At 46.5% G+C, this 23525-nt stretch overlaps 1 protein-coding gene across 2 annotated transcripts in view; it reads right to left on the bottom strand.

Annotated features, from left to right (window-relative positions):
* Positions 1 to 23525, bottom strand: part of SPTBN2 (spectrin beta, non-erythrocytic 2) — a 76602-nt gene that overhangs the window by 20779 nt on the left and 32298 nt on the right. For both annotated transcript variants that reach the window (XM_087943440.1, XM_087943441.1), the window contains 18 exons: positions 22957 to 23130; positions 22090 to 22181; positions 19422 to 19502; positions 18950 to 19065; positions 18553 to 18665; positions 16924 to 17111; positions 16579 to 16696; positions 15759 to 15917; positions 14374 to 14676; positions 13582 to 13735; positions 11372 to 12242; positions 8543 to 8680; positions 6450 to 7206; positions 5621 to 5823; positions 3653 to 3743; positions 2465 to 2611; positions 2055 to 2318; positions 678 to 902 (listed from right to left, as the gene is read on the bottom strand). In XM_087943440.1, coding sequence (XP_087799566.1) covers positions 678 to 902; positions 2055 to 2318; positions 2465 to 2611; positions 3653 to 3743; positions 5621 to 5823; positions 6450 to 7206; positions 8543 to 8680; positions 11372 to 12242; positions 13582 to 13735; positions 14374 to 14676; positions 15759 to 15917; positions 16579 to 16696; positions 16924 to 17111; positions 18553 to 18665; positions 18950 to 19065; positions 19422 to 19502; positions 22090 to 22181; positions 22957 to 23130 — 4194 coding nt within the window. The remainder of the gene's footprint in view (positions 1 to 677; positions 903 to 2054; positions 2319 to 2464; positions 2612 to 3652; positions 3744 to 5620; positions 5824 to 6449; positions 7207 to 8542; positions 8681 to 11371; positions 12243 to 13581; positions 13736 to 14373; positions 14677 to 15758; positions 15918 to 16578; positions 16697 to 16923; positions 17112 to 18552; positions 18666 to 18949; positions 19066 to 19421; positions 19503 to 22089; positions 22182 to 22956; positions 23131 to 23525) is intronic.

The raw sequence follows: 23525 nt of genomic DNA on the forward strand, positions 1-23525 counted from the left end.
ACTTTTGACTGCTCTCTTCTGGGAGGCAATCTTGCAAAGTTATATCCCACCCTATTTTTCTTTTTCTTTTTTAATGCTTGCTTTGAACATGTTCTTTTGTACTGTCAATTTTACACAGCTTCTGAAATACTCTAATTGCCCCACTTCTGGCTAGTAAAACAGACCCGCAGTACCAACAATTCTTACTTAATCCTGAAATAACGTATAGGATTGCCAGGTTCTATGTGGTGGAGTACAAAATGAGTCAAAAAATAATCAAGAGCAATTGAACTTCTTTGAGTAGGGAATGGCTTTGGTCTCAGCATTACCCACTGGTCTTTCTTTTCAATCTCAGCTACCTTCCTCAAATTTGTCAGGGGACTCTATAATAATTCTGGATTTTAGGTTAGTTTTAGCCAGTAAGAATGAAGCTTTTAAGCATATTTTTCTCTGCATCGCTTCTTTTTTTTTCTTTTTTTTATTATTTGTTATTTTTTTTATTTATTTTTTTATTTTTTTAAATAGAAGCATCGCTTCTAATTTATTTTTGGATGCTCTGGATATTTGAAAACTATTTTCTCTTTTTATTTTCTGCTGGTGAATGACTGGAATAAAGTTATTCGATTCTGAACATGCTTCCTTTTTGTAAAATCTGTGGGAACCAGTCCCCTTCCCCTTCCTCTCCCAGGTCAACTCACAATTTCATCCTCCAGGTCACGGTTGAACTGGTGCTCCTCCTTGGAGGCCAGCAGCTTCTCGCAACGTTCCCGCAGTGGCGCTCTCAGATCCATAAATTTTCCCTCCACTGACCGTAATTTCCCATCCACTTCCACTGTGTTGGAGTCCTCCTGGCTGAGGGCCAATGCCTGAGACTTCAGTCCTTCCACCTCTTTCTCCCGCACGTCCATCTGGTTCTCCAGCAACTGGAGGCAAGAAGGAAAGAAAACGGTCAAGGAGCTCTCTCAACCACATCTACAAGCTCACACACTGACCCACAAACGCATACTTTTTTTTATTAAAAAAATGCCTTTTTTCTTCCAATAGCAATAATTCCACCTGGGACTGGCTGCCCTTGAAGAAGATCTGGAAATTTCAATTGGTTCAGAATGCAGCAGCCCAAACAGTTTTGCACAAGCCTCCAGTTGCGTACTGGCTGTCAGTCTCCTTCCGGGTACATTTGAATGTGCTTGGTTATCACCTTTCGAGGGGCATCTCCCTGAAGGCTGCATTGCTAATAAAGGAGAATATTTGTAGCTCAGGGTTGACATGAGAGCTCTCTGAGGTTGCTTGTTTCCTTGCAGACGGTTCACGACCCAAACTAGGTAACATCATCAGTGCTAGTTAAGGAGTGCAGTTTGCTGTCGGTTTGTATTCAGGTGACTTGTCTGTGTGGGTGGGGGTGGTTTTAGAGATTCTTTTGTTAGCCAAAAGAAACAGTGATTACATAACCTGTGATTCTAGGCACAATGTCTAATAAACTCTCTGGCTTATAATTCACAGCCTTTGTTACACACAAAGACCAGGGCAACTTTCATGTTTTGTTGCAGAGATGCGATTGGTACAACGTGGAACACTTTCCTACATTCCAGGTCAACTAATCATTATTGCCAAGAAAGCAAGCATTGGCAATACTTCAAGGTTTTGGGCAGAGGGCTTTCCAGCCCCTTCTGCAAAGGAGGTATTGAAGTGTATCTCCAGGAGGACATTTTTGAGAATCTCCAGAAGGATATTGTCCTAAGCACCTGAAGGCAGGACAAGAAAGAAGCAACGAGTGGAAATTAATCAAGGAGAGAAGCAAGGTGGAACTAAGGAGAAATTTCCTGATAGTGAATTAATTAACGGTTTACCTTCAGAAGTTGTGGGTGCTCCAACACTGGATGTTTTTAAAAAGAAACTGGACAGTTCCTTCTCTGGAATGGCCTAGGGTCTCCTACTTGAGCAGGGGGGGTTGGACTAGAAGACCTCCAAGGTCCCTTCTTATTCTATTCTATTCCATTATTCAGAAGGGTTTGGAGAGTTGATTTCTTTTGACGCAAAATATTGACACCATCACGGCAAAGGATCCACTCATTTACCTGCTGTTTCTTGAGCAAAATGTTGACGCTGGTCAGGTCCTTGCCATAGTCGTCAGAGAGTAGCTGAGCCTGCAGGCCACTGAGCCAAGCTTCCAGGGCCGAGCAGCTCTGAGTGAAGAGCTCGGCCCGGTTGGCATCGAAGAGACAACGAGCCTTGCTCTGGGTGCTGGATTCCAATTCTTGCCAGAGTTTCTGAAGTTCATCCAGTTTGGCCCTCACCACGGGCTCCAATTCAGGCTTCTCTGACACCAGCTGCTCCCCTTCCTGCCAAATGGGAGAGATGAGAAAGGAGGAGAGGAGAAGGTTTCAGAAATGTGTTTCAAGAACGAAAAAGGGCGAGCTGAAGAAGAAAGAAGGGCAAGCCAAAGCTAAGCCAAAGGCAACAGGTGTTCATCCATGTTTAAGCCCACCTTTTGGATCTTCTCAAGCCAGCCTTTGTTGGAGGCCAACTCCGCCATGAAGGCCTGGTGCTTCTGCCACTTGGTGTGGAGGTTTCGGGCTTCGTCATAGGACATGTCCTGGGCTGACAGCATCTTTTCGTTGATCCACAGAGTGAGCTGGAGACAGACAGGACAAGGGCTTCAAGCGTGAACTTAATCTGGGAAAGCCACATTCCACATTGAGGACTGGGAAATCTACCCCTTGAAGGAGAATATTTGCTGCTCGGGGTGTTTCTTGGCACTCTCTGAGCTTATTTGTTTTCTAGCAGAACGTTTCCAGAACGTGTTACCTAGTTTGCGTAACATAATGTTCTGCAAGGAAAAAAACCAAGCTCAGATAGCAGCAAGGACCCTTAATCTTCCCTTCTGTGCACATCCTGATTGTGTGATAGGCAGGAACCCAAACAGTCTTAAAAGCGACTTAAGGAATTAAGATGAATTCTGATTGACCTTCATATGTTTCTATGGAAATTGCCTGCCACTAGCTGTGTTTTTCTCCTGCTAAGGGTAGACAATACAGCTAGACAGCCAGGTTTGCTTCAGGGTTGATACTCAACTTACAACCACACTCGGGACCAGAATTTCTGTTGCTAAGCAAGGCAGCTGCTACTTTCTTGATTAAATCTGCCACTCATCTCCCTCGTCTAAAGCGACTCTGGGCAGTGTTCTCTTATTAAATGAGTCACGCTCATTTTTTGCGACCTTTCTTTTGCCACGGTTGTTAAGGGAACCACAGCAGCTGTTAAATAAATCGTGCGATGGTTACAAGGACACGGGCTTCCCCCCCGACCGATTTCACTTGGTGGAAATTAGCTGGGAAGGTCGCAAATGGGAATCGCCTGACCCCAGGAGGCCACAACGGCCATCGATACGTGCCGAGGACCCAAATTTTGATCCTGTGACCGTAGAGGTGCTGCAGGGGTTGCAAGCACGAGGATCATTTGTAAGCCGCTTCTGTCGGTGCCATTGTGACTTCAAATGGTCGCTGAATGAATGGTTGCAAATTGAGGACTACCTCTATGCCGAAGCTGGATTAGAGTTTCCAGGTCATATTCTGTCTAGCAACATGTCCCAGCTTCTACATCGACTAATAAATGTCCCTCCCCCAGTTGCCCTCCCAGTCTTGTACCTTCTATCAGGAGACTCAATCAAACTTACCTCTTGACAATCTTGCAGGAAATGTTGAAGGACTCGATTGTCCCGGAGCCGGGCCAGGAGATCTTGAGCGGCTTCCTGGTTTTTTCTGTGTCTGAAAGCAATTAGGATGGAGAAGCAAAAAGGAAGACCCGGACATGAGTTAGTCATATACTATCCCCCAGAGGAGCATCGCTTGCAAGAGAATGGAGAATGCCTGATTAATATTTGAAGAGATTGATTCCATGCACTTACATCCTGAACCTTGCTGTCTGGGAATTCTGTCCGGGGTTGCGGTCCTAATGCATTTGGGAAGGCTGTGTTGAACCTTTACAGGAGTGTTTTTCAACCTCAGCCACTTTAAGCTGTGTGGACTTCAACTCCCAGAATCCCTCAGCTGGCCATGCCTTAAACCATGTGGACCATGGTGGTCCACAGAGAAATGCCCCCCCCCCAAAGCAATTAATCCAGGCTGCGTGGGAACACAAGGCTGAGCCGCCCACATGGCCCGCCCACCCACTGGCCCCCACCCTTTGGCCAAGCGCAACTCTTACCTTGAGTAGAGCCACATGAGCTGGAACTAGAAGGTAAGACCAATGGCGGGGGAGGGAAATTCGCCCCGGGGTGGCTTGCTGACGTTGGTGGGAAAGTCGGTCCCATATTCCAGAGCTGGAGGAGTCACAGGACTGGCCCTTTGGTCATCCCAGAGCAGCTCCTCCAGTCCATGGCAGGCCGGTGCACCCAGGGGGAGGAGCAGCTACTCCGGGATGACCAAAGGGCCAGTCCTGTGACTACTCCAGCTCTGGAATAGGGGACCGACTTTCCCACCAACATCAGCAAGCCACCGTCAGTCAAAATTCATATTAATGGTCTGCGGGATTTAAAATTATGAGTTGGTGGTCCCTGAGGTCCAAAAGGTTGGCGACCCTTGTCTTAAACTACCAAGAAACAGGAGCAGAGTTTGTGTGACTAGACCCTCGTTGGTCCCTGATGCAATTAAGCTGAAATGGGCTTTGGCGGTGAGAACTTAGGCCTGCATACATAATTATTACAGGTAGTCCTCAACGTGCAACCACAATGGAGCCCAAAATTTCTGTTGCTAGGTGAGAAATGTGTTAAGTTTTGCCTCATTTTACAACTTTTCTCACCCCCTCCGTTAAGTGAATCCCTGCAGTTCTTAAATTAGTTACACGATTGTTAAGTGACCCCAGTTTCCCCCTTGACATGGCTTGTCAGAAGGTTGCCGAAGGGGATCACCTGGTCCTGGGACACTGCGACCGTCATAAATGTGAGTCCGTTGTCAAGCATCCCAATGTAAGTCACATTGCCGTGGGGATGCTGCAACAATCATTAAGTGTGACGGGGGGTCTTAAGTCACTTTTTTCAGTGCCCCATTGTAACTTTGAACGGTCATTAAACGAACGGTCAGAAATGGAGGACTACCCGGATGTGGCTTTTCCCTTTTCCCTCTTGCTATCCAAGCCTACTCCACATTTCAGAACCCCATTCCAACAGCTCAGTTTAGGAGAGGCTTGGATCTGACCAAGCACCTTGAAAACAATCCTGTACGCTGGCAAGCTCTGATAGCCCCAAGCAAAAGAAATCTTCTGCCATGTGAAATAGGAAAGCCAATATCCAGGGTTTTTAGCCTGTTTCAAACCGTTCCTGTCGGCCGATCACATTCGTATCCTTGGCTTCGCCTGAGCAGCTTAGGGCAACGTGGGTGGTTCTCCTTCAAACTTTATCCCGACAATTATCCTACAAGGTAGATTAGCCTGAATAATTGGCTCACCAACCGCAGCCGAGTGGAGATTTGACTGGAGCTTCTTGCGCTTTCTTTTTATAGTACTAGGAAATCATGTTTCCTCTCCGGGTTACTCTATAAATTCCCTGACAAGAGAACCTTTTGTGGATGCAAAACAGCCTCTTTCTCACACTTGTGTTCCCTGGCCTGGAATGACATTTTTCACCAAGAGTCTTTTTGAAGCTCACCGACTGTCAATAGAGTTGACCTTCTCCTGGATCTTGTCAGAGTGCAGGCTGTCTTCCAGAATGAGTTTCCGCCCAGAGTCCACAAGGCCTTTGATCTTCTCCCCGTTGGCTTCCATGGTGGTCATGAAATCTTCGTGTTTCTTAATGGCAGCCTCCGCAGCCTGGAGAGAGCTGGGCATGCTGGTGTGAGTCAATACGTATTCCTGGGAGGGAAGGAGGGAAGAAGGGAAGGGGGAGAAAAGGATGGAGGAAGGAAGAAAAGCAAGCAGAGAAATAGAAGGACGGGAGAGAAAGGGGGAAAGAAGGAAGGAAAGAGAAAGGGAGGGAGGGAGGGAGGCAAAGAGAAATAGGATGGAAAAGAAGGAAGGAAGGAAGGAAAAGAGAAAGAGGGAGGAAGGGAAGGGGAGAGGGAGGGAGGAAAGAAAGAAGGGGAAGGAAGGAGAGAAGAAGGAAGGGATGAAGGAAGGAAAAGAGAAAGAGGGAGGAAGGGAAGGGGAGAGGGAGGGAGGAAAGAAAGAAGGGGAAGGAGAGAAGAAGGAAGGGACGAAGGAAGGAAGACAGAAATAGAGGGAAGGAGAGGAAGAAGAAAAGAAGGGAGGGAGGGAGGGAGGGAGGGAGGGAGGGAGGGGAGGCAAAAGAAATAAAAGGATGGAAAAGAAGGAAGGGGAAAAGAAAAAGAGGGAGGGAAGAAAAAGAAAGAAAGAGGAAGGTCACCAAAAAAAAGATCACAACACAAGCAAACCATTGGTCCTGTGAAGGAGCCAAACAAAAGTTCAGCCTCCGACTGCAAGTCCCCACCACCCTCCAGGCCTCTCTCTCTGTGCTTTACCTGGTTGCTGAGCACTCCTTCCACTTGCTTAGTGTCCCTCAGGAAGACCTGGAAGCCGTAAGCCCGCGAAAGCAGCTGGTGCCGGTTCTCCCACATCTGCCCGAGTTCGTTCCAGCCCGTGTCGAGGGCCTGAAGGCGCTGCTGAAGGAACATGTGCTGGGCGTCGGTGTGGCCTTGCGTCACTTCTTCCCCCATGGTCCGCAATCGCTGGTAGTCGCCCTTGTAATGCTCCACCTCGTTGCGGATGGTCTCGTGCTGGCTCAGCAGCTGCTCCGCCTCTGGCAGGGTGGCCGGGACGTCCTCCGAGGCAATGGCGGTCTGGGTGCGCAAGAGCCACGCCTGGAAGTCATCCAGGTCACGCAGGAAGCCCTGGAGCTTGCTGGCTTCTCCCAGGGACTCCTCGCGACGCCGCATGGTTCCCCGCAGCTCGTCCCAAGTCCCATCGATTTCGGCGAGCCGGCTGGAGATGGCAGCGGCTTGTTCCGGGTGCTGGGCTGACAACCGGTCTGCCTCCTCGTGCAAGTCCCTGACTTTGCCCTGGATGGCCTCCAGATCCCGCTCCATTCCAGCCAGCTTGCGCTGCAGAGCCATCACCCCTGCTAGGTCGTTGCCCAGGCCTTGCGTTGATTCGATCACCTTGGTCTTCTCCCGCATCCAAGCCTTGGTTTCGTTGCACTCCAAGAAGTAGTTCTGGATGCTGAGGGCTGAGGTCAAGGCCTCCTTCTTTTGGCTGGCCAAGGACTGGAACTGCTGCCACCTGGAAACAGGGAAGGAGAGGAGTCTAAAGGAGATGCCGCGTGGCTGGCTGAGGAATCGTGGGAGTTGAAGTCCACAAGTCTCAAACTTGCCAAGGTTGGAGACCCCTGAGCTAAGGGTTCCCCAACTTTTCAGGCTAGTTTGGGCCTTTAAAAATAGGATGATGGGCCTTCTCACAAATTGGCATCCATGATGGATGCCCAGGTGGGAAAATATTGGCTGTCTGGCAAATAAGTAAAGATTCCCCCGTCACATCTTTTAGCCCTCAGGGTGCACTGATAGAAGAGAAAAACCACTGGGAACATTCCCACCAACACTGCCTCTAGTATGTAAACAGAGAGCAAACTCCACTCTCTTCTAGCACTGATGATGTTACTCATTGGGTAATGAAATGTCTACAAGAAAACAACCGAGCTCAGAGAGCACCAAGGACCCCACAGTTAAATCCTGAGCCACAAATATTCTCCTTTAGTAGTACGGTCTTAAAATTCCAAATGTATTTCTAATTGTCTCCTTTGAATGGTGTAGAGCAGGGTTCCCCAATTCCCGGGCCATGGATTGTTAGGAACCTATCTGTGCAAGCAATAGCAATAGCACTTAGACTTATATACTGCTTAATAGTGTTTTACTGCGCTCCCTAAGCAATTTACAGTCAGCAAATTGCCCCCCAAAATCTGGATCCTTGTTTCACTGACTTCAGAAGGATGGAAGGCTGAGGCAACCTTGAGCCAGGGAGGATCGAACTGCCCAGCATCTGGCAATCAGCATAAGTAGCCTGCAGTATTGGTATTGGTGCAATATTCTAACCACTGTGCCACCACGGTATCACTGGTTTTAAAAAATGTTGGGAGCCACTGGGATAGAAAACAAACCCTCGCCCTTCTAGCACTGATGATGTTACCTAGTTGGGTCATGAAATGTCTGTGAGGAAACCACCAAGCTCAGAGAGCACCAAGGTCCCAGTCTTGATCTTGGCTTTTACTGTCGTATCTTATTTTTATTTTATTTTTTTCTGGGTAGAAGAACAGGTAGTTTCGGCCTCCACTCTCCATTTTTATTTTCTGGGAATGCCTCGGGGATCCACAGGCAGCAAATTGGCTTTTTTAGAAAATAGCTGAAAGCTGCTGCTTTGCTTTCCAACATGCCTGCTGCTTCCCCTTCATCTCTTTTAATTAAAACCCTCGACAAGCTTTGAGGCAGGTGGGGCAAAGTGTTAGAAGCTTTTGGCTTCCTTTGAAGTTTGCAGTAGTTGATGTTTCCCATTCCACGGCACAAGCTGACAGCTCCCCTCTCCATATCTGGTCTCCATCCCTTCTCTTGCACCTCTGGGCACGTACCGAATATTGAGCTGTTCCTGGGTGGCTTGAATGCTTTCCTTGTTTCTGTGATCGGCGCCCAAAAGCTGGCTTGCAATCTCGTTGACTGCCGCAATGCGAGAGGCCAGGTTATTCATTTCTGGCTCCAGGGTCTCAAACCTGAGTCACCGAGAATCAAAGGAGAAGGAAAACCGTGAGAAGGAAAGTCTGCAGCCTTCCAGCTCTATCTCACAGCAGGAATAACATTTGGTCTGTTGTTTTAGACTTCTCCCAAGGGGTCCCCAAATTGTCCCAAAGGTGGTTTTTTTTGTTTTTTTTCCCCCCAAAAGGACTTTATTTTTCCTTGAAGTCAGAAGTGAAGAAGCTTCTTGGATGAGAAGCAAAGCATCTTCAATGAAAAACAAAAGTCCAGTTGCCTTTTGAAAAAGCACCTTTGGGACAACCATGACCTGGATAACTGAGAATCTCCACAGGCATTTAGTCCTCTAATTACAACCACTCATTGCTGCTCAAAATTACAACAGCACTGTAAAAAGTGACTTATGACCGGTGCTTGCAGTTAGAACCACCGTGACATGGGTGGAGACTGACTCCGAGGGAGAGGAGGAACAGCCAACAGGGAGTGGGAGTGTGGCTCTGCGGAGGTTGTGGAGGAGGCTGGGGAAGGGCAGAGGCCGGCTGGGCAGTCAGAGGAGGACCCAGGCCCGTCCCCTCTCCATCCTAGGGCACGCAGGGAGGACAGGATAAGGGAGAGACATGGTCTACTGGTGAGGAGAGGGTTATTTTTTTACCCTTTATAATTTATAGGCATTTTTAGTTTAAACCGGCATTTCCTCCTTCTTGTAACTGCTCATGTGGGAGTTTTTTGTCTCCAGTCAAGGATATTTGGAGCCTGGAAGCAAAGTGAAGGAATAAAAGGGGCTTCACCTGTTTTTTTGTGACTGTGTTTGTTTTGTATCCCACACTGGGTCATGACACACCGCAGCATCCCCACATGATCAAAATTTGGGCGCTTGGCAACCGGCGTGTATTTATGTGTATTTATGGCAAAGTCCTGGGGTCATGTGATTGCCATTTGTGACTTTCCCAGTCAGTTTTGGACAAGCAAAGTCAATGGCGAAAGCTAGATTCACTTAACGGCCACGTGATTCCCTTAATCATGGCAGAGATAAGCTTAACCATTGTGGCCAAAAAGGCCGTAAAATCGAGCGCGGATCATTTAACAGCTGCTTTGTTTGGCAATGGCAATTCTGCTCCCAAATGTGGTCGTAAGGCAAGGATCACCTGTGCAGCTGCCTGACAACGAACATCGTTTGGGCTTTTCATATTTTAAAATGGCGGTGAGAAATAAGACAGTGGAAACAGCCAGCAGCAAAGGCACCTGCTTTTCTTGCTACGGGGCTAGGATGGAGCGGAATATAAAATCTGCAAATTAATACTTCCCTAAAGGGTTGGCACCAATCCCTGGCACACTGAACAACATGTAAGGACGTTTGGTCCCTGAACTCCCAAATACAATTAGGATCTTGTTCCCGTTTTGTCTTTAATTTCTGGTTTATTGATTCTTCTTTTTTTTTTTTTTAGGTGGGCCTGTGTTATTCAGAAGCCCAGTGTCAAGCAAGGTGGCAATCTATCCACTGGTGTCTAGGGAGATTCTCAGTCATCCAGGTCGTGGGTTGTTGTTTTTCCCCAGAGGCAACTGGACTTTCTGGTTTTTGTTTTGAAGACATTTCGCTTCTCATCCAAGAAGCTTCTTCAGCTCTGACTTGGATGGTGGGGAATGGAAGGATTTATACTCCCAGTAGACAGCTGGTCATTTGCATCCTTTTAGAGGGTGTCTATATCCTCGGGGCCACCTGATTAGTGCAAATGGATGTAGGGAACCTTCTTGGCTGCAGGATTTTTTTCTACCCTGTGTCATCATCTACATACCCATTTGCACTACTGAGGTGACCCTGAGGACCAACTGGGTGACTTTGGGCCAATCACTAGGAGATGGTGATTTCTAGTCCTGCCTTAGGCATGGAAGCCAGTTGGGTGGGTCAGTCATTAATTTTCAGCCGAAGCCACCTCACAGGACTGTTGTTGTGGGGAAAATAGGAGGAGAAAGTTGTTTTAGATATGTTTGCCACCTTGAGTTATGCATAAAAGTAATAAAGGTGGGATAAGTAAGTCAATAAAAACAAAACAAAGTCCTCCCCCACGCTCCAAATTCCCTCCAAAACTTCACCCTTGCCCCTCTGGTCCTTCCTTGTAGCCTACTTCTCCCCACACCATGTTAACTGTAGTCCTTGGCTAGCAAAAGAAGGGAAAAGGGGGCATACGCAGGGGTGGGATTCAAATTTTTAACAACCGGTTATGTGGGCGTGGCTTAAGTGGTGGGCGTGGCTTGGTGGTCATGTGACTGGGTGGACATGGCTTGGTGGTCATGTTACTGGCTGGGTGTGGCCAACTCAATATCACTCACATCGAGGCACGCATCTCCTCGCCTGGCCTTTCATGACTGTGGGGATGCTGCAACAGTCGCAAGTGTGAAAAAGGGTCATAAGTCACTTTTTTCAGTGCCATTGTAACTTTGAATGGTCACTCCACACAAGCAAAGTACCAGCAAAGGAGGGGGGGAAAAACTCCAGAGAAGTTCCTGAGACAGGAAGTCCAGTCCTGCCAAGACTGTAATAACAGAGAGGCAGTTTCTGTAAGCAACACCAGAATGTTTCCTTCCTGCTTTCCTTACAGGATTAGCCCAGTAATTTCTTCTAATAACCGGTTCTCCGAACTGCTTAGAATGTTAACAACCGGTTCTAGAGAATAGGTGCGAACTGATAGAATCCCACCCCTGGGCACACGTACCTTTGCTGGACCACTTCCAGGTCTTCCAGTCTCTCTGGCACGTCCATCGTTTCGATCCAGTACTCCCTCTCGCTGATCCAAAGGCTGCATGCGTCGGCTTCGCTGAACATCTTGTAAAGATTAAGGGCATCCTGCAGGGCCTGTTTGCGATGCTTGGCCAGTTCCACCAGTTCTTCGTAGCGCTGCTCCAAGGCAGGCAAGCGCCCGTCCACTTCGGGGGAATGGGCAAAGTTGGCGGGCAAGCTGCGGGCCTGCTCGTGGAGGGCATCCAGGGCCGGCCGGTGGTTGTGAATCTCTTCCTCCACGTCCTTGTGCTTCTTGACTAGGCTCTGGGTCGAGTATTCGTCGTGGCCCATGTCCGAGCTGGAGACCAAGCGGAGAGTGTCGAGCAACCAGGCCTCCATGTCGTTGGCATCAGCCTGGAACTGGTAAAGGTTGGAGGCTTGGAGAAGACGCCGTTCTCGCTTGCTTGACAGAGCCTCCAGCTGTTCCCACTGCTCTTCAATTTCCTGGATCCGCTCAGCCACCTCAGTAGCTCCAAAGTGGCCCTCGGATACCAGCTGGCGACCCTCAGCAATGCTCTGCTGCAATGGCCCAGCCCGGCCCGTCATTTCATCACGGAAAGCGTTGTGCTTGCTGATAAGGCGCAGCACGCTCGTCAAGTCCTTGCCAAAGTCATCGGAGGAGAGAATCTGGCTCTGTTCGCGGATCCAAGCCTCCTCCTCCCCCATGTCCCAGAAGAACTTCCAGAGGCGGCGTGACTCCTCCAGCTTGGCACGGCGTTGGGCAGCCAAGGCCACCAGTTCCTGATAGCACCGGTTCAGCGTTGCCACTCGCTCTTCCACAAGTTGGGGATCGCAGGGTTTGTATCCTGCAGGGACAGAAAATTGATCTTAGGGCTTGGTTCACCTGACATTCTTCGAGGGCTCAGCAAAAAATCTTAACTCAGCAGCCCTCAAACTTTGAGGCTTGGCGGAGGGAGGAAGAGGGCATGGTTTGACTTACTCAAGTTGAGCTGCGCACGCGTATGCACGCACACTGGCCCGTTGCTCATATGGCCCAGTTTTGAATAGGCCATGGCTCATTAATGGGCCATGGCCCGAGGTTGGGGACTCCTGGCCTAAGTCACTGTATTCGCACAACATGCTAAACTCGTTTTAATTTGCAGAGCCTCAAATGGGTTACCTCATTAACTAATGTTACTTACAGATATCGGAATTTGGGGTCAGAATTTATGTTGCTGGCTAAGTGAGTTACGCCCTTTTTTCACCGTGGTTAAGCACATCATTGCAGCCATGGCTGACTGGAATCCAGCTTTCCTTCCCCATTGACTTTACTTGTCAAAAGTTGGCTGGGAAAGTCACAAATGGCAATCACATAACCCTGGGATGCTGCAACCATCGTAAATACATGCCAGTTGCCAAGTGCCTAAAGTTTGATCAGTGACTATAGGGATGCAGCATTGGTGGTAAGCATGAGGACTGGTCATAATTCACTTTTTTAAAGTGCTGTTCTAACTTTGGACACTCGCCAAACAAATAATTAAGCCAGGGATCACCAGTATTTCCTTTCTTTTCCCTTTCCCTTTCCCTTTCCCTTTCCCTTTCTTTCTTTCTTTCTTTCTTTCTTTCTTTCTTTCTTTCTTTCTTTCTTTCTTTCTTTCTTTCTTTCTTTCTTTCTTTCTTCCTTCCTTCCTTCCTTCCTTCCTTCCTTCCTTCCTTCTTTCTTTTCTTTCTTTTCTTTCTTTTCTTTCTTTTTCTTTCTTCCTTCCTTCCTTCCTTCCTTTCTCTTTCCTTCGTTCCCTTTCTCTTTCCATCCATCCGCCTGTCCGATTTTGATTCTGCTCAGCTCATGTAAGTGACTCTGAGCAGTGCATTGATAAAAGTTTTCTGCGAAAACTTAGGATCTTAAAAGAGTTCAGAGCTAAAGGGAATGAGAGCCAGCCTTCTCAAACCAGATAATCTAGTTTGACTTAAAATTCATTCCTGTGGATAACAGTCTTGGGGAGCAAGAAATATTGAGAGATGAATTTTTAATATAGGGGTGTCCAACCTTGACGACTTTTAAGATTTGTGGACGTCAACTCCCAGCATGGCTGACTGAAAAGTTGCCAAGGTTGGATACCTCTGTCCTAATGTCTTTGTTGGCAACCCAAGCTTTGCGGTTCTGTATTCTCTTAATTTTAATATTGTATGATTAAGGGTCAGCACCTTCTCCAGGAGTGGCAAAACGTTGAGTGGCAGCACTGATGGCTTTTACCCGTTCGGCCTGGACAGCAATGTCGGCTTCCACCAGAGCATGGATCTGAAGAAGGTCATCCACACCATGCAAATGTTTCCCAAAGTCCTGAGATTGGAGGCGACCCTACAAATAAAACACTTCAATGGGTGAGGGAACAACTCTTTGATATATATTCTGCATCTAGGTACATATTTTCAATGGTTAGGCAAAACACTTGTCTCTCTTGTATACACAAGTGGTCCTCAATTTACAACAGTTCATTTAGTGGCCGTTCAGAGTTACAACAGCACTGGAGAAAAAGGGACTTATCACCATTTTTTACACGACCGTTGCAGTATCCCATCGTCACATGATCAAAATTCGGCCACTAGGCAACTGGCTCGTATTTATGATGGTTGCAGCATCATGGAGTCACATGCAACCTTCTGACAAGCAAAGTCAATGGGAAAGCCAGATTCACTTCACAACGGTGTTACTAATTTAACGACTGTAGCGATTCGCTTAGCGACTGTGGCAAGAAAAGTCATAAAACTCACTTAACAGCAGTCTTGCTTAACAACATAAATTTTGGGCTCAATTGTGGTCGTAAGGACTATCTGTATCAGTAAACCCCTGAATTGGATTAAATTGGAGGAAACAGATTCCTGTTTCTTTTAGTGGATTTTTGTAACCCGAGTTAAAATGTTCCTCGAGGACCGTTCCTAGACTTTCTTCTTCTCCATCCTCCCATTTGTCATCCATCAACCTTCCGGCCTGCTTACCTTCATTTCTTCCAACCAGTCCATGAGGTAGGTCAAGTCCTGAAGTATCTTCTGCAGCTCAGAATGGAGCAGGAGACGTTCGCGACGTGCGGCCACCAATTCGCGGAGGTAGTCCCAGAGTCGTACCACGTTATTCTTGCGTGCCAGCACCCGCTTGATGTCATGGTAGCCCTCTGCCTCCAACTCATCGGCCACGGCATTCACAGCCGTCACCCGCTCGTTGTAGGCCACAATGTCTGTCTCGATGGCTTCGTGTTTGCGCACGGCAGCCTCCACGGCTGAACTATCTGAGCCAAAGTTATCCTGCAGTTTGGGGGCGGGGAGGGGAGAGTAGACACACAGCATATCATAGGAAAGTATTTATTTATATCCTGCCTTTATTGTTTTTATAAATAACACACAGCGGCAAATATAGCTAATACCTTTCTCCTCCTATTTTCCCCACAAGAACAACGCTGTGAGGTGGGTTGGGCTGAGAGGGAATGACTGGCCCAGAATCATCCAACCAGCTTTCATGTCTAAGGCAGAACTAGAACTCACCATCTCCTGGTGTTTGGCCCAAAGTCACCCAGCTGGTTTATGTGCTGTGGCAGGACTAGAACTCACCATCTCCTGGTTTCTAAGTCAGCATCTTAAGCACTGGCTCTCTGTCTGTCCCACACCCAACTCAATCAATATTCAGATGCAGGAGAACAAGGAGATCAATAATCAGGATGTTATGTGAGGGATGAATGAGAATTGGGAAGTGTAAAGTGCTTGATGGGCTTCTATGAAGGAGAAGGAACATCCAAGTGACATCCCACATCTACAAATAATGCTATTGTGTTTTGTGGAACTGCTTTGTCCTTCTAACCGCCAAATGTCAAAGAACTCCAAGGCTCAACCAAGGGATTTTACTGCTGGGGTAAAGAACATGATGGCAGCCTTTTTTGTTTTATACACAGAAGCATTTAAGATACACAATGCCCTCTCACTTCAGAGTAAGACCAGGAAGTTAGCAGCTAAACATCTGTGGGCACCAGAGCATTGGTGACATCTGAGACCAGTTTCTGAAGCTTTTCCAAAACATCCACATTTTTTTTATTTAAAGGAACCACCGATATCTTGTCAGAATTTCCACTTTTCGACTTCCAAGCATCCTTGTATAAAACAAGGGGAGGAGTCACTCCAATCTCCATCCCAGCACCAGAAGTCTTGACATGAAGATGCTCCCAGCTGTCTCATTCTGGTTAAAAGCTGGCACCAAGGACAGGTGAAGTCTTTCCATGTGGAATCAACCCGTCTTAATTCAAAGCAGAATTCAGAGTCCGTGAAATCTCAGGGAATATCCAGGTGAGGTTTCCACCTGCAAGAGAGCCAAGTAGATCTTTCCATTCAGGACTGACCTGGGAGACGAGGCGCTGGTTTTCACTCAGCCAGGTTTCTCTCATGGCTGCTTTGCGGTCAAAGCGAGCCGTCAACTGTTCCAGTTTCTCTTGTCGAATCAATTCATTGCGCAGAGCCAGCTCCCTTTCGTGCTCTGCCTTTTCCAGACGCTCCCAACCCTGCAGAGAGTTGGATGGAAAGAAAGAAAATGATGCATTTATTGGAAACCTGAATGGGTGAAGAGAAGGGAAGCTTTCAAAGCTCCAGGATTTCATGTGCATATCATAATAGCACCATTTGATGTGCTTAGAAAACTCTTGTTTTTCAAAACCAAGTTAAAATGACAGATGCCTTGGCCTTAACTATAACCCAGATTTCAAAATGAGTGGATTAGTTTATTAATCATTAATCATGATTAGCTGATAGCTTCCACTGGATTCTTGGAACATACCCCTATTAGTAATATTTGCTTTGTTTATCTGCTTAACGGATTCCTATTCTCTTTCAAATGGAAATCAAGGCGGCAGAAAATACGCAAAGGAATACATCAGGAATATATTGTGATTTGTTTTCTAAAGACTGGTCTTTTTCTGTCCGTGAAGAGGCAATAAAAGGCAGGATGGATAGCTGAGAGAGGCTGGCAATTTTTATTATTTTGTAAAGGATGTTCTACGATCTTCCAGGCCTGGCTTCACTAACGTAACCAAACAAGCCACATCATGCTCGATAGCACAAAGTGCAAACCCAGGCAGAATCCGATTGGTTGAGTGAGAAATATAGTCCTCCCATCCTCTAAAGGCAGTTGACAGCATACACTCCTTCGCAAGTGGATCGTCTCACCTTGTTGATGTCGGAAATCAGCCTCCCTTCCCGCGGTGTGTAAACTTTCTGATTGTTGGCTCTCATTTTACTCTGGATGGTGAAGAGCAGAACTTCAAGATTCCCCTTTTCCGTGAATCTAAGGGCGAAATAAACAGGGTGGGGGAGTGGAGAGAACCCGGAATAGTTGTTAACTAAAAAGCAACGGGGGCACAAACATGCACATTTTTAAATGCAGGCAGCCGCTTACCACAAGGCCCCTCCATCTCCCGGTGTGAGACCCTACGGATATTAGGAAAATCACCGTATTTTCTGGACAGCCCCCATAGGAGCAAGAGCACATCCAACAAACCTGTTGAAACTTACTTGGCTGGCTTCTCCACCGTGCGATAGGTATTAAAGGCCTGCAGCTGGTTCTGCACTCCACTCAGGCAGTTAGCCAGCTTCCGGTCATTCAGGGTCAAGATAGTCTGTTCAATCCACTGCAGAAGATCTGAGGCCAGAGTCTCGTACTTTTCTATGAGCTTGTCAGCTTCAATGGCATAGTCCAGTACCTACCCTCCCCCCAAAAAAACCCGAGTTATCCAGTTGCTTTGAGAAGACTTCGAGAAAACTTTCTTTAGAAGATGGCCTTCGACTTACGACTACAACTGAGCCCCAAATTTCTGTCGTTAAGCGAGGCTGCTGCTTACTGCAAGGACCCTCCATCTCCCGGCGTGAGACCCTATGGAATTTTGCCCCGTTTTACAACCTTTCTTGTCGCAGTTGTTGGGTGAATCACTGCGGTTGTTCAGTTAGGGACACGGTTGTTAAGTGAATCTGGCTTTCCCATTGAATGAAATTGTCAGGTCGCAAAAGGGGGATCATGTGACCTTAGGATAGTGCAACCGTCATAAATATGAGTCAGTTGCCAAGCTTCTGAATTTTGATCAGGTGACCACGGGGATGCTGCAACAGTTGTAAGTGTGAAAACAGCCATAAGTCACTTTTTTCAGTGCTGTTGTAACTTTGAACAGTCACTAAATGAACTATTGTAAGTCGAGGACTACCTGTATAGATAATGACAGTACAGTATACAGTACTATATACAGATATACAGTATATATCCCAATATAAATACAAGTGGGACTAGAATGCCCATGGCTAAGCAAGGGGTTTGTTAAGAGAATCACAACTGATCTATGAGATCATTTTTGCCATGGTTGTTAAGTGACTCACTGCAGTCATTAAGTGAATCATGCAGCCATTCAGCTTCCCCCATTGACTTTGCTCATTGGGAAGGTCGCAAATGGTGATCTCATGACCCTGGCATGCTGCAATCTTCATAAATCCATGCAGATTGCCAAGCGCTTGGGGATGCTGCAAAGGTTGTAAGTGTGAGGACCCGTCAGAAGTCACTTTTTTCAGTAGCATTGTAACTTGGGTTGCTAAGTGAGAGGTTGCAAGTCAAGGACTACTTGTATACATAGCCCTCGACTTACATCAGTTCACTTAGTGACCAAAGTTATAACGGCACTGAAAAAAGTGACCTGTGGCCATTTTTCACACTTACGAGCACTGCAGCATCCTCATGGTCACATGATCAGAATTCAGATGCTTGGCGATTGACTCACATTTATGACCGTTGCAATATCCTGGGGTCATGTGATCCCCTTTTGTGACCTTCTGACAAGCAAAATCAAGATTTACTTAACAACCATGTCACTAACTGAACAACTGCAGTGAGTTACTTAACAAACATAGCAAAAGTCAGAGAATGTGGCAAAATTCACTTAACAAATTTCTCACTTAGCAACATAGATTTTGGGCTCAGTTTTGGTCATAAGTTGAAGACTACTTATCCACAATTGGCGGCTTAACCCACCAACAACTTAACCCACCGCAAACCCACAAACTGATGTCTATCTTACAGCTCTCGTTTGCCCCGGATTTCCTGATTCCCCAGCCCTCAATATGGCACACACATATTCAGTGGCTCAGCTCTCCTGGTGGTACCTTTCCAATCCGCTTCCCTTCCACAGCCAAGGCCTTCATCTTAGAGAAATAGTGGTAGTAGGTGGCCACGTATGTGATGATGGACTTCTCATCAGGTTGGTCTACATTCACGTCTGGTGGGAAGAAATAGAGATTAATACTTCATTCTTTTAGTTTCCACTCAAGCACCATGTTCTTTGTGGGGCAGAAGGCAGAAGGCAGCTTTAAAGACCTGCCTCCTAGTTGCTAAAGTTTCTCACAAGACCGTGATAGAATTTTGTGTTTATCTGCGTGGGGAAAAAAACTTGCAAAATTAAAATAGAATTCAACCATCCCCCAGAGATAGCACAGACCCAACCCAAAGAAAAGACCCAACCCAAAGAAAAGACCCAGGGAAAAGGAAACTAGCTGGACGCACCTTCAGGATCCAAGAGTTTGGTGAGGCCGAGCTCCTTTTCAGCCACGTTGAAGGCATTCTGGAGATTGTAGTGTGCGTTACATTTCTTCAAGGTATCAATGTCTATCAGATCTGGCCTGTTGAGGACACCGAGATGAAAACACATATATGCAAATATAGGGAAATATAGGGAAGGAATGACTTTCTGGGTGAGAAATCGAAGAAAGTTTGGTCTAGTGCAGGGGTGTCCAACCTTGGCAACTTTAAGACTTGTGGACTTCAACTCCCAGAATTCCTCAGCCAGCTTTGCTGGCTGAGGAATTCTGGGAGTTGAAGTCCACAAGTCTTAAAGTTGCCAAGGTTGGACACCCCTGGTCTAGTGGTTGAGGCACCAGGCTAGCGGTTCATGCACCTTAGGCATGAAAGCCAGCTGGATGACTTTACGCCAATCACCAGCAAACAGTGAGTTCTAGTTCCGACTCAGCCAACTGACCTGTGTTTGTGGACAATTGCGTTGAAAGCCAGACCGTCTCTCCAGCTTGTGGTAAAGTTATGGACATTCACATTTGGGTACCTGTAAAAAGCAGAAGAGAGGACCCTCTGTATTTTATTTTGCTTTATTTCTACCATAAACATTAATCTCTCCACAAAGGCAGGGTTCCCTCATCTTTTCCTTCCAGGGGCCACTTTGTTCATCAAAAATTCTGGGGAGCATCACATAAGCCAGGCATCATCATAGCAAATGTGACCCTCAGATCCTGAGAGTTCAGAATTAAATACAAATAAATATTTTTTGTGTGATGACCCGGGGTGTATCAAAAATATAACAAAAACCAAAACGTAAATAAAGGTCCTTTAATGCCTTCAACTTGGCTTCACTGTTTAATTGTTCACGGTTGAAGATTAAACTATTTTCAAAATAACATTCCAAACAGTTCAAATTCAAAGAGCAGATAACGAAGCAAACCGCACTGAAGAAAGTTCCATGACAAACCAGGATAAATAATTACAAACTTCAGGAAGATAACCAGGTACAGTCCGTTGGAAGAACGCCAACCAAAATAAACCTCATCCAGGAAAAAACACTCATACAGGAATAAAACACTAATTTGTCTCCAGCGTTTGTTAGCACGCAGGCCCAAACTCTTATGCAGATCTCACGCCTGCAACCCATGAAGAGGATCATGGCCCCCTCCTCCCAAGTAGACCACTGTTTCCCCCTGATCCTCTCCTCCCTGCGTGCCCTAGGATGGAGAGGGGGTGGCCCTGGGTCCTCCTCCTCCGACTGCCCAGCCGGCCTCTGCCCTTCCCCAGCCTCCTCCACAACTTCCGGAGCCACACTTCCACTCCCTGTCGGCTGCTCCTCCTCTCCCTCAGAGTCAGTCTCCACCAGGGAGACGACATTTTGTTTTTAAAAAGTATATAAAAAGTCACTTTTTTTAAAAAAAAAAGTCAAGGTCTTGTGAAATCACCCAAAGACTTCACTGTGTTGACTGAAAAACTAGCAAGGTCTGATAAAGAGTGAAACATTTACTTATCTATTTATATTTAAAAACATATATTTATGTAGATAGACAGCTAGGGAGACAGACAGACATATATGCAACACACACACACACACACACACACATGTATCCATAGGGATCACCTGCATTATAACTGCAGATTTCTAGTAATTCCTAAGATTTAAGGCACATCACAACAAACGTAAACCAGAAAACCTAAACTTAAGTTACTAATCCTTCTGTGTCAGAAGCAACAAAGTGCTTCCGTGGTTAAAGGATTTGCCAGTGATTTTCCACTGTTTTCACTGTTCTCATCTACCTACTCACGGTCACTGGCTTTCGAACGGCTGGATCGGCAGGAGCTGGAGCGAGTGATGGGAGCTCACACTGTCCCACAACAGCAACCAGGTCTCGAACGTGAGCCTGCCGATCATGAGACCAGCGTTCTAACCTCATGAGTCACCTTAAGTTATATTTTACAGATTCATAAGTCCTTATAGCAGTTGTACTTCAGGTGGGCTTTCTGGACTGTAATTTTCAGAATTCTTTAACTAGCCTGGCGATTACTAAGAACTCTGGGAATGTGAGTCCACACGGGTTAAGAAAGATAGCTAATTTACCACCTTTTCTTTCTTTTTTTTTAAAAAAAGCTCCAATACTAAGGTGCCTTAAGCAAATTCATAAAAAGTGCTTAGGGATATTTCTCAGGTCTTCTGGCCCAACTCTCTTTTTCCTGATGCTGGATCTCTTTCCTCCTTCTCTGGCTTAACAGAATAACAGAGTTGGAAGGGACCTTGGGGGTCTTCAAGTCCAGGGGTCCTCAACCCCAAGTCTGTCGACTGGCACTGGTCCGCGGCATGCCAGAAACCAGGCCATGCAAACAAGCAAGGCCCCATCATGGGATGCAGGTGGTACACGAAACCCTTCGGTCCGTGGAAAAATCTCTCCATGGAATTGGTTCCTGATGCCCAAGAGGTTGTGTGTGTGGGGGGGCGGAGGGGCAGTTTCTGTCCAATCTCTTCTTAAAAACTTCCAGTGATGGAGCACCTACAACTTCTGGTGGCAAGCAGTTCCACTGATTAATTGTTCTCACCATCAGGAAATTTCTTCTTAATTCCAGGTTGCTTCTCTCCTTGATTAGTTTCCATCCATTGTTTCTTGTCCTGCCTTCTGGCGCTTTGGAAAAATAAATTAACCCCTTCTTCTCTGTGGCAGCCCCTCAAATATTGGAACTGTGCTTTCATATCACATCCAGTCCTTCTTGTCACTAGATTAGACATACCCAATTCCAACAACCATTCTTCGTATGTTTTAGCCTCCATTCTTCTAATCATCCTGGTTGCTCTTCTCTGCACTCTTTCCAGAGTTTCAACATCTTTTTTTATATCGTGGCGACCAAACCCGGATGCAGTATTCCAGGTGTGGCCTTACTAAGGCTTTACAGAGTGGTAGTAACACTTCACGTGATCTTTATTCTGTCCCCCTGTTAATGCACCCTAGGACTGCATTGGCTTTTTGGGCAGCTGCAGCACACGGCTGGCTTCCCACAACATTAATTCCTGATGGCGTTGAAATGCAAAATAGGAGAATCCCAAGTCAAGTGTTAACCAGGAAGGGGGGAATCCCCCACACGCCTCATCCTGTTTACCCTCTTACCCCGCTGTCTTCATCTGGCACCAAAGCAGAAGAGCATCTTTTGCTGACTTTTTCTCCTTGTTATCCTCTGTCTCCACACTGATGTCTTGGATCTAAGAGAAAAGATTAAATAAAAAAGCTCAGTGATCAAAGTCACTCCCAGTCAGTGTGAGTGCATGTATCTTTTTTCTTTTCTTTATTTATGGAATTTATATTGCCGCCTATTCGCTCATGGCGACTCAAGGTGGCTTACCAAATAGAAAGTAATAATGATGAAAACCTGCAGCCATCCAGGAAAATGTCAGGCAGGCCAGGTAAAAGTGAAGAAAAACATCCTAAATCTTGCTTAACAAGTGCAAATCCAGAAAAATTTGACAACACCGACGCTGCTTGTGTGCTATTATGCATAATTTATTATAAAAGAAGGGCCGACAATGGTAAATCTCCACCCTTAATAGAGAATTGCTTAAAAAGATTCTTTGGTTGAGTTGGAAGGGATCTCAGAGGTTATCCAGTCCAACTACTTGCTAGGTGGCGAATCACCCATAAGCTGACAACTGATAGTTCCTCCCCGTAGTTGGAAACATCTTCCTTGTAGTTTTAACACACCGGTTTTGTTCCCGCCCTCTGGAAAAACAGAAAATAAATCCACTCCCTCGGGTGTGCGACAATCCTTCAGGTATTTCAAAACAACTTCCCCTTAATCATTTATCCCATAGGCTCAACACACCCTGATCGTTTTAATTATCCTTCTGTCATGAGAACTAGAAACTTGATTTCAAAATGAAAGCAGAGCGAGGACCTCCCTCTCAATCTTTTGGCTTCTATTCTTGCTGCACTGCAGCCCTCAGAGGAGAAAGCCCAAATGAGGAACATTCCGGAACATACCTGGAAACGGAGGATGATTGTCCAGATGAGGCCCAGCGTGAGTCGGTGGTTGCCATCCACAATATCGTGGGAGCCCATGTTTTCCAGGTGGACCCGCTGCTCCTTTAAAAACTGGAGGGCTTTGTCTACGTTCTCCAGGCAGTGGATCCTCATTCGGCCCTTGGTCGGCTTGGGCTGAGGAGGAGAAGGAAAAACAGGCTATAATTTCTTCTGAAGGTCGTCTGTATTTCTCAACATCACCAACTTTAACATGGGTGGACCTCAACTCCCAGAATTCCCCCAGTCAGCAGGCTTTAAGATGGGCGGACTTCAATTGACAGAATTCCCTCACCAGAATGGCTGGCTGGCTGGGGAATTCTGGGAGTTGAAGTCCATATATCTTAAAAGTTGATAAGGCTGGGAAAACTGTCTTAGACGTATAGCCATGCCAGTCCGTTCCAGCAAACGAAGGCTACAGTACTCCCATAATATGTATACACAAGGCTAATCAGCATTAGCAATAGCACTTACACTTACATATCGTTTTATAGTGCTTTACAGCCCTCTCTAAACAGTTTACAGAATCAGCC

The sequence above is a fragment of the Notechis scutatus genome, chromosome 14 (genome assembly GCF_049901735.1).
Source record: "Notechis scutatus isolate UNSWTSFEM ecotype Mainland chromosome 14, rNotScu1.2, whole genome shotgun sequence".
Taxonomy (NCBI): Eukaryota; Metazoa; Chordata; class Lepidosauria; order Squamata; family Elapidae; genus Notechis; species Notechis scutatus.